This window comes from Castor canadensis, chromosome 8 (genome assembly GCF_047511655.1).
Source record: "Castor canadensis chromosome 8, mCasCan1.hap1v2, whole genome shotgun sequence".
Lineage (NCBI taxonomy): Eukaryota > Metazoa > Chordata > Mammalia > Rodentia > Castoridae > Castor > Castor canadensis.
In genome coordinates, this window is record NC_133393.1 from 26,055,781 (window position 1) to 26,064,896 (window position 9,116).

Genomic DNA, 9,116 nt, shown 5'->3' on the forward strand with positions numbered 1-9,116 from the left:
TTGGGCAAGCTGAGGTGACCTGGCTGAGCCTCAGCCTTCTGATTTGCAAAATGAAGGTCCTAACAGCATGACATTATAGAGCAGACAGATGGAATAAATATGATGATATGTTCAAAGTGTTTATATCAGTGTAAGGTGTAGAGTCATCATAAAGAAATGCTGTCAGCCATGACTATTTTTTTCTCCTCCCCCTCACATCCTCTTTTGAAGCCTATATGGCAGGCCAGCTGGGGCATCACTGGTGAAGCTGCCTGTGCTGTGCACACCCCAGCAAGAGGGCCTTATCTGAGTCCCCACACTCCCCTGCCTGTTGACTGACAAGTCCTGGGCTGGCTGATACCTCCAATCTCCCTGGAAACAGCTGGATACATTGTAGAGACTGTGGCAATCACCAGTCTGTGAGCCAGTCTCCCTCCTGCCCCTAAATAAGAACCATCGCTTTCAACAGTGGGCAGCTGAGGTACCAACACCTCCATCTACTGTGAGGGGTTGTGGACCCCAGTTCACCTACACTGGCCCCAAGAGTACCTGGGGCTGTCTCTGGAATGCTGTGAGACCTTCTGCCTCCCCTCCTCTGCTATTTCTCTATCTCTGCTGTTGGCAGGTGTGTCTGTTCCTGAGAGAGGACAAGGGACCCTGGTGCCAGAGATGCAAGTGGGTTCTTTGAGTGTGTGTGACTTTGCCTGTGGCTGGGCTTGGGCACATGTGGGTGTGTGCCTGTGTCCTTCCTCCTCAGCAGAGCAGAGACTGTGACCTCGAGGAGGCCACACGTCCAGCAGTACCAGCATGGCCTCAGCTGCCTCTGTGACCAGCCTGGTAGATGAGGTCAACTGCCCCATTTGCCAAGGCACCCTGAGGGAGCCGGTCACCATCGACTGTGGGCACAACTTCTGCCGTGGCTGTCTCACTCGCTTCTGTGAGATCCCTGGTCCAGAATCTGAGGAGTCCCTCACCTGTCCCCTGTGCAAAGAACCTTTCCGCCCAGGGACCTTCCGGCCTAACTGGCAGCTGGCCAACGTGGTGGAGAACATTGAGCGCCTCCAGCTGGTGTCCACGCTGGGCACAGCGGAGGAGGACGACTGTCCAGAGCATGGGGAGAAGGTCTACTTCTTCTGCGAGGATGATGAGGCGCAGTTGTGCGTGGTGTGCCGCGAGGCCGGGGCGCATGCAGCCCACACTGTGCGCTTCCTGGAGGACGCAGCAGGTCCCTACAGGGTAGGAGAGGGGACGGGGATCCCAGAGTGGAGCTGGAATTTGAATAAGAGAAGCAGAGCAGAGTTGTGGAGTTTTTCAGCCACCCTGATCTCGAAATTCTTTCCCTGTACTTATATAATCATCCAGACAATAGACCTAGGCACAGAAAATTACACGTTTGTGATTTAGAGTTAGTTCTGTATTTACTTGTGGCTTACATATATTAAGAGCTCAGTAATACTTGATGAATGAATGAATGATGAAAACATGAGTGTGTGTTTCTGTACCACCTATCGGTCAGTGTCTGACGTTTGTATTTCAGGGAATAATCAGTATGTAAATGTATTAATGTTTGCATGTTTACAAGAGTGAGTGATGTGTTGGGGGGTTGTAAGTATGTATTTGAGTGTGTAAGTGTAACTGTTTGTTCCTGTGTATGAATACATTAGTTTACATAGATAGGTTAGGAAAATGTATGTAGTATGCAATTTCATCTGTCATTAAATGTGTGTGCTGGTTGTAGTTTATGTACTGTATTTTAGTACAAGTTTGTATGCGTGAATGCCTCAAGTAGTCCATTAGCATTTGATGGTGAGTTCTGTGTGCATTTTTGAATATACATATAAGGACACTTGTATGTGTAGACCTGTTCTAATTCTATTCTAGAGGAAATAATTTCTTAAAACAACTTAGCAATTGTTTTTGCATATCCAGAATCATACCTAGATAATTGATTACAATAAAAAGGAAGGGTTTCTACTTATACATGTTCCCTATGGGACGTATTGGAAAGTTGGAATAATTTTAATGAGGCGCACGTCATGGTCAGGACAGATCCTACCCCTTACCAGATACAAAAGCAAGTAGGATGAAAGAAACAGGGAGGAACAAAGCTATAGCCGTTAATGGCACATGATAAAGGTGGAAAGCCCTGATCAAAAATCAAAGTGTGTGTTGGGGGGCGGTGAAGGGGAAAAAATTCAAAGGGGAAAGCCTAAATCAAGAGGAATAAGACCCAAAGAGAGTCACTGTCAAGGTGACAAAGGCTCAGGTACCATCAAGTAAGGGACAGACTCCTTTCCTGGGCATTTCCTTCCCAGAGGCAGAGGGTTGGATGGGATGATACTCCTTAATAAATCCTTTTTCCGTCTTAGTATTTTGTGCTCCTTGTTTCCCAGGAACAAATACAGAAGTGTCTTGCATGTCTAAGAAAAGAGAGAGAGGAGATTCAAGAAATCCAATCAAGAGAAAACAAAAGGATACAAGTCCTCCTGGTAGGTCACCACCCCTTTTCCAGACCCCTCCCCTTTCAGGGTCGGGGGTGAACTCCAGCATCTCCCTGAATCCCAGGCAATGTAGCAGACAGGGGTTTGAGTCATTCTGAGTTTGAATCCTGATTCTAACACCAACATATGCCTCAAGCAACTCTAACTTCAGTCTACTTATCTGTAAAATGGAGATTAAAAATTGTCACTTTCTCATTGAATTGCGGCAAGGATTAAGTAAGATCATGCTGGTAAGGTACCTTCCTGTGGATAAGAGTGTGCTTCCTACAAGGCAGGGAGGGGGTCAGGTGTCCCCTGCACCTCCTCTGAGCCCTCCCCCTTTTAGAAGCAACAGCAGAGGGTACTGAGGCAATGCTGGACTGTCTGCAGTGGAAAGGAAGCCATGCCAAAGTTCCAAATCTGTCTGGGGACCAGGGAGGTGGAAGGGGTTCTGATTTTACCACTAAACCTTGGAACATGTGGTTTTGGGCCTAGAAGGAGATGGGATTGAGTAAGGGAAAAGAAGGAAAAGAGAAGGAGATGTTGCTGATGGAGGAAGCAGGAGAGGAAAACATCTTCCTTGGCTCTCATCCTGCCTTCTCAGACTCAGGTGGCCACCAAGAGACAACAGGTGATTTCCGAGTTTGCACATCTGAGCCGGTTGCTGGAGGAACAGCAGGGCATTCTCTTAGCACAACTGGAGAAGCTAGATGGGGACATCTTGAAGCAACAGGAAGAGTTCGAGTTCCTCATCTCTGGGGAGATCTACCGCTTTAGTACCTTGGTTGAAGAGCTGGAGGAGAAGAATGAGAGGCCAGCAAGGGAGCTTCTGACGGTGAGGCCTGAGCCTGCCCACATGTGTTCTCTGGGATCACTGCATTTGGATTTTCTAAGCCATACTTCCTTCTCAAAGGCATCTCCACATCCCAGATTTGGGTCACAGGACCAGAGGTCTGAATTATTGTCCATTCTTTCCTAAGACTGTCCTGGTCACTATGTGCTCTGGTCTTGGTCTCTCCATCTACCATCTGTTGAATAGCACAGATACCACTGTGAAAGGGTGAGGATCCAACAGTAAAAAGAAAGTGAAAGTAGCACTTTGAAAAGTATCAGGTACAATGCAAACAAATGCCAGGTGCTATTTCCAAACCATTCTTTTCCAAATCATTCTATTTCTCTTCCTCAAACCAGAGTAGAGATATTGGGATCCTAACAAAGCATCAGAAAGGCAGCATGATTTAGGGAGATCCATTAGCAGGGAGTGGTCATTTTACCATCTAGGCTCTGATCCTGAAAGTCTGGTAAATCCTAACACTCTGTGACTCTGTGGATCTGGCTTCCCATTTCTGTCCAGGGTTAAGAATATGGTATTTTATCTTTTGTAGTCATGAGAAAAGCAGGAGAAAAAAATTGGAAGCTGAATCCCTGCTCTCTTTCTCTCTCTCCCCTAGGATATCAGAAGCACTCTAATAAGGTAAGTCATGTAACGCCTGTTTTCTTTTTCCACATAAACACACATACATGCACCGCCTGCTTAGTTATTGCCATACGATGTTCAACAGTCTCACATTAAGGACACACATTCACATGTAAACTGCCACACACCCAAATGCATTTCACAAGCATCTGTAGATACACATGTACTCCTGCAGCAGTTGGGTCAGTCCAAGAGAAAGGATGTCTTTGGGAACTGGGACTTCCAGGCCTTGTCAGATGATGACTGGCTGAGTCTGGAGGCATCATGGAGACTAATTGCCACACCCTATCATTTCTGTGCTAGATGTGAAACCAGAAAGTGCCGGAAACCAGAAGCTGTGTCCCCTGAGCTGGGCCAGAGGATCCGGGATTTCCCCCAGCAGGCTCTCCCACTGCAGAGAGAGATGAAGAAGTTTCTGGGTAAGAGGACCCAGGCCTCCACAAAGCACAGGTGGCAGTGAAGCTCGGGTTTAGGAATGACCTCCTTGCTTCATTCCCCAATAGTGGTAAATTTTGGTGAGGTTTATCCCCTTTCAGAGCCTCAACTTCCTTATTTGCAATTTTTTAAAGACATTCCTTCTAAAGATGATGAATAATAAAGGCAAATATTTCTGAAAAAAAGTTAACTGATTTGAAGAATTATTAAATCTGACCAGTTGGTATAACAATATAAAAGATAATGTTTAACAATATCTATCATTCTCAATAATTTAAAAATCCATAATAGTATCTGTAATACACCATAGATTTTTGGTAATGAACACTGTTAATTAATAGCCAGTAGCAATATTTATCTTTATCCTGTAGCAGCTGACTCATCCCTCACTCTCCTTCACTTTCCTTCTGCTAGCGTGGCTCTCAGAGCCACAGAGCCTGTGCCCCAGCCCTTTTCAGGAACAGGGTATGGTGATGGGAAAGAGGGAAGAGAAATTGAGATGAGAGCTGGGAATGCAATGTGACTTCTGCTCTTCCCCAGCCGTGACATTATGAATGATAGCATTTATTTCTAAATGTCCCACCCTCAAAAGCATCACTTGTCTCGTAAGTCTACTTCCTGCAAATATTCCTTGTGACTTGTTAGTGAAGGAAATTCTACTTTATTCAAAGGCTGACCTTTAACCAGTATGATGGTTCGTATTTGCAATCCCAGCTACTCAGGAGGCAGAGACAGGCGGATGGCAAGTTCCAGGCCAGCCCAGCTAAAGTTAGTGAGCCCCTATCACAGTATCTCCGAAACAAAACACAAAAACAAAAGGGATGGAGGCATGGCTCAGGCAGTAGAGCACTTGCAAAATTAAAGGCTGACCTTTGGCTAACTCCAAAATTATTTTCAAACAGAACAATAAAGAAATGAACCCACCTATTTATTCACTAAGCAGATGTTTATTGAGCATTTATTTAGGTGGGTGTGGGCTCTGTGGATATAGAGGTGAGCAAGGGAGACAGGTCTATGCCCGCTCAGAGCTAGGTCAGTGAGCCTCAAAGAGGGGCTCCCAGCCAGCAGCATCAGCATCCCATAGGGGTGCAGCCCCACCCCAGAGCACCTGAATTTGAAATGGGTGTTAGCCAGAGCTCCAGAAGGTTAGGGTGCAAGTACAAGCTTACCACCACTGGTCTAGAGGCTCCAGCTTTGATGCAGTGCTTTTTTGTTGCTACCCCCTTTTGGGCCTCAGTTTCCTCACCACTGGGTCTTTTCTGGTTTTAAAACTAATAAAATCTCACTTTGCCATCATTTCCTTTTTACAGAAAAACTCTGCTTTGAGTTGGACTATGAGCCAGGTAAGCGGCCTACATCAGGATGGGAGATAGTGAGGAGGCTCTAGAAAAGAGAAACAATTTTGCAAGGTTCTGTACAGGGTAGTACACTAGTCATATATACTCATGCACACCTGTCATATATACACATATGTATATGTATGTCATATATAGTTGTGAGTATGTGAGCACACACATACACAGAGTCAGCACTCCATATTCCTGGGTTCCACATCCAACCTCAGACAAAATACACAGAAAAAACTTGCATCTGTACTAAACTTGGGCAGACTTTTTTCCTTGTCATTATTCCCTAAACAATGCAGTGTAACAATGATTTACATCGCATTTATACCATATTAGGTATTATAACAATCTAGAGAGTTCAGGTCTACGAGGATGCGTGTAGATTGTATGTAGATGCCCTTTTACATAAGGGACCTGAGCATCTGTTTATTTGAGTATCTGAGAGGGTCCTGGCACCAATCTCCCATGGATACCGAGGGATGACTTGTGTATGTATATATGGCTTTGCCATGGGGGAAGACCCATGAAGAAAGGACAGGCACACCTGCATTCCTGAAGCAAGTGTGCCCTCGCAGGCAGGAGTCTCAGGCTTTAAGATGTGCGCCAGTACCCTGGGCATCCTGGGATGCAAATTCTGAGAGTCTGTATTTCTAACACGTTCCCAGTGATGCCGGTTCACAGAGGTGCTTTAACACTAGCAGGTGGAGGAAGAGGGTTTTCAAATCGTTCTTGAAGGTCATAGCACCTCAGCTGATATCTTTGTCTCTCTTTGCCACAGCTCAAATATCTCTAGACCCCCAGACTTCCCACCCCAAGCTCCTTCTATCTGAGGATCTCCAGCGGGCTCGCTTCTCCTACAAATGGCAGAATTCTCCGGACAGCCCCCAGCGTTTTGACCGGGCCACCTGTGTCCTGGCACACAGTGGCTTCACAGGGGGGAGACACGCTTGGGTGGTGAGTGTAGATTTGGCCCACGGGGGCAGCTGCACCGTGGGCGTGGTGAGTGAGGACGTGCGGCGGAAGGGGGAGCTGCGGCTGCGGCCAGAGGAGGGGGTGTGGGCCGTGAGGCTGGCTTGGGGCTTCGTCTCAGCTCTGGGCTCCTTCCCCACACGGCTGGCCCTGGAGGAGCAGCCCCGGCAGGTGCAGGTGTCTCTCGACTACGAGGTGGGCTGGGTGACCTTCGCCAATGCGGTCACTCAGGAACACATCTATACCTTCACTGCTTCCTTCACCCGGGAAGTCTTTCCCTTCTTTGGGCTCTGGGGCCGAGGGTCCAGTTTCTCCCTGAACTGCTGAAAGGGCACAGTTACCCTCCTGTAAGTTGAAGACTCCAATCAAGTATGGTGTGCACTTCACCCCTGGCTTGGTCATCTGGAAGACTTGAAGTAGAAATGACTTCAAGCCGGTGCTGTGGCTAACACCTGTAGTCCTAGCAATATGGGAGGCAGAGATCAAGAGGCTTGGTGTTCAAAGCCAGCCCAGGCAAATAGTTTCGAGACCCCATTTCAAAAATATCCAACACGAAAAAGCACTGGCAGAGTGACTCAAGTGGCAGAGAGCTTGCCTGACAAGCATGAGACTCTGAATTAAAAAAAAAAAAAACAGAAAGAAAGAAAGAAAAGAAAAAGAAATGACTTCTTTAGACTATGTAATGGTGCCATTTGGTAAGAGAGGAGGTGACATGGCCTTCAGCCCACTGATCAAGCCTGTTCTCAATGCCCAGTGAATGCTCAGGGTATCTGCAGACTCAGCTGTTGCCAGCTCTGCTCATCACCATTCCTGCCAAACATGGTGGATAATATCTGCAATCCCTGTACTCAGGAGACTGAGGCAGGAGAATCTGGAATTTCAATGTCAGGCTAGGCTATATATTGAGACCCCGTCTCAAAAAACCAAACCAGTCAACCAACCAACCAACCAACCAAAAAGTAGCTGTGTAGAAGTACTGGATTTGAGCCAGAAGACTTGGGTTCTAGACAAAGCCTTGTAACCAACCAATTGTATGCTTTCAAGCTCTTCATCTCATTTTTTTTCCAAAGACATTAGAGTTAATTTACTCATACCTTCAAGAAGCACTTATTGTGTGCTAACTATGAACCAATAGTGTGGTAGCCACAGGTGATTTGAAAATAAAAAGAAAAGAGCTTGTCCTGGAGGAGCTCTGAGAATTCCAGCATGGTGTGGTGGCTGCTGTGACAGGGGATACATTTGTCATTGTAGAAACTCAGAAGAGGGGCATAGTCTTGTCTGGAGGGAGACGGGGAGCCTGGACAACCTTCTAAAGCATGCATGTGGTGAGCTAGGAAAGAAGGGGAAGCTCACCTTAAGAAGAAGGAATGGCAGAGAACTGGGTGGATGTCTGTGACCTGTGGGCACTGAGTCATCTCCATGGTCCTTGTGAGCAGACATGCCTCACCCACCTATCTCCACACACTGACTTCTGGTGGTGTCACTTTCTGGCTGAAATGAAGGTGCAGAGCATTTTGGGGCAAGGAGACAGGGGAGTCTTGGCCATAAATATTACCCAAAGGACCGCCCCCCCCCAAGGGGAAACCGTCTTCCTGATCAGCAGATCACCAGCTGACGTCAAGATGGAACAGAACCAATCAAAAAGACCTCAGCTGTGGCAGAAGTAGTGCCATCTGCCCCTTTGCGCTGGGGAAAAGAATCCCACATAGAGGCTGGGGGATGATTTGGATGACCTGTGACCTTCAGACTAGAGTTAAGACTATTTAGAGCTGGGCAAAAAGTGACATTGGAGGGATGGGGTGGAAGAGGGGAATACTGGGGATTTGGAGAAGAGCAGATTTTGAGGTGGAGAACTTTGTGGAACACAGGAAGTCAGGCAGTGATAGGGAAGGCTGTGGTCATGCTGAGCCTGGCGAACTCAGGAAATGGCCCTGCCTGGTACTGAGTCTGGGACAGATATGGACACCAACACATGGCTGCCTAGAATTTGGAAAATGATATCCATCATCCCAAGGTGGGACTTAAAAATTCTATGCATAATAAAAATATTGATTGCCTTGAGTAACCATGATTTATTTCCTAGTTCTTGTTGGTGTTGCATTTTATTCTGCTTAAACATGCCTTCTGCTGATAGTCTCTTTAGCATCCTCTCTGTTGACTCTGTGCAGACATAAACTACAATATTCTACCATCTCCCTGATGGGTCTGCTTGTGAGGGTGCAACTGCAAAAGGTGAGGGCACCGTAGTATGTGGGGCCAGGCTTAGCAGCACCTGAGACATCCTGTTGTTCATCCTTAGCTCAGCAGGCAGAAAGGATCAGAAGCATGGATTAGAGGGGGACTGAATGGCTCTCCTTGGAAATCTTTCTATTACAATTAAAATGTTGTGTATTGCAAAAGCAATGACACACTCAAGTGCCCATACAATGA

The 9,116-nt window shown here is 46.7% G+C and overlaps 1 protein-coding gene across 1 annotated transcript; it reads left to right on the plus strand.

Moving 5' to 3' along the window:
- The first annotated feature begins 409 nt into the window (after nucleotides 1–409).
- On the plus strand, nucleotides 410–8,751 carry Trim10 (tripartite motif containing 10). Its single transcript, XM_020165119.2, has 7 exons — nucleotides 410–1,215; nucleotides 2,373–2,468; nucleotides 3,064–3,294; nucleotides 3,911–3,933; nucleotides 4,240–4,355; nucleotides 5,682–5,714; nucleotides 6,496–8,751. Exons 1-7 carry the CDS (start codon nucleotides 787–789, stop codon nucleotides 7,011–7,013), a joined length of 1,446 nt encoding a protein of 481 aa, XP_020020708.1. The 5' UTR covers nucleotides 410–786; the 3' UTR covers nucleotides 7,014–8,751.
- The last annotated feature ends 365 nt before the right edge of the window (nucleotides 8,752–9,116 follow it).

Coding starts and splice junctions, on each gene's coding strand:
- Trim10 (XM_020165119.2), top strand. CDS start 787: ATGGCCTCAGCTGCCTCTGTGACCAGCCTGGTAGATGAGGTCAACTGC. Junction 2,469..3,063: donor AAAGGATACAAGTCCTCCTG/GTAGGTCACCAC, acceptor CTGCCTTCTCAG/ACTCAGGTGGCCACCAAGAG. Junction 3,295..3,910: donor CAGCAAGGGAGCTTCTGACG/GTGAGGCCTGAG, acceptor TCTCTCCCCTAG/GATATCAGAAGCACTCTAAT.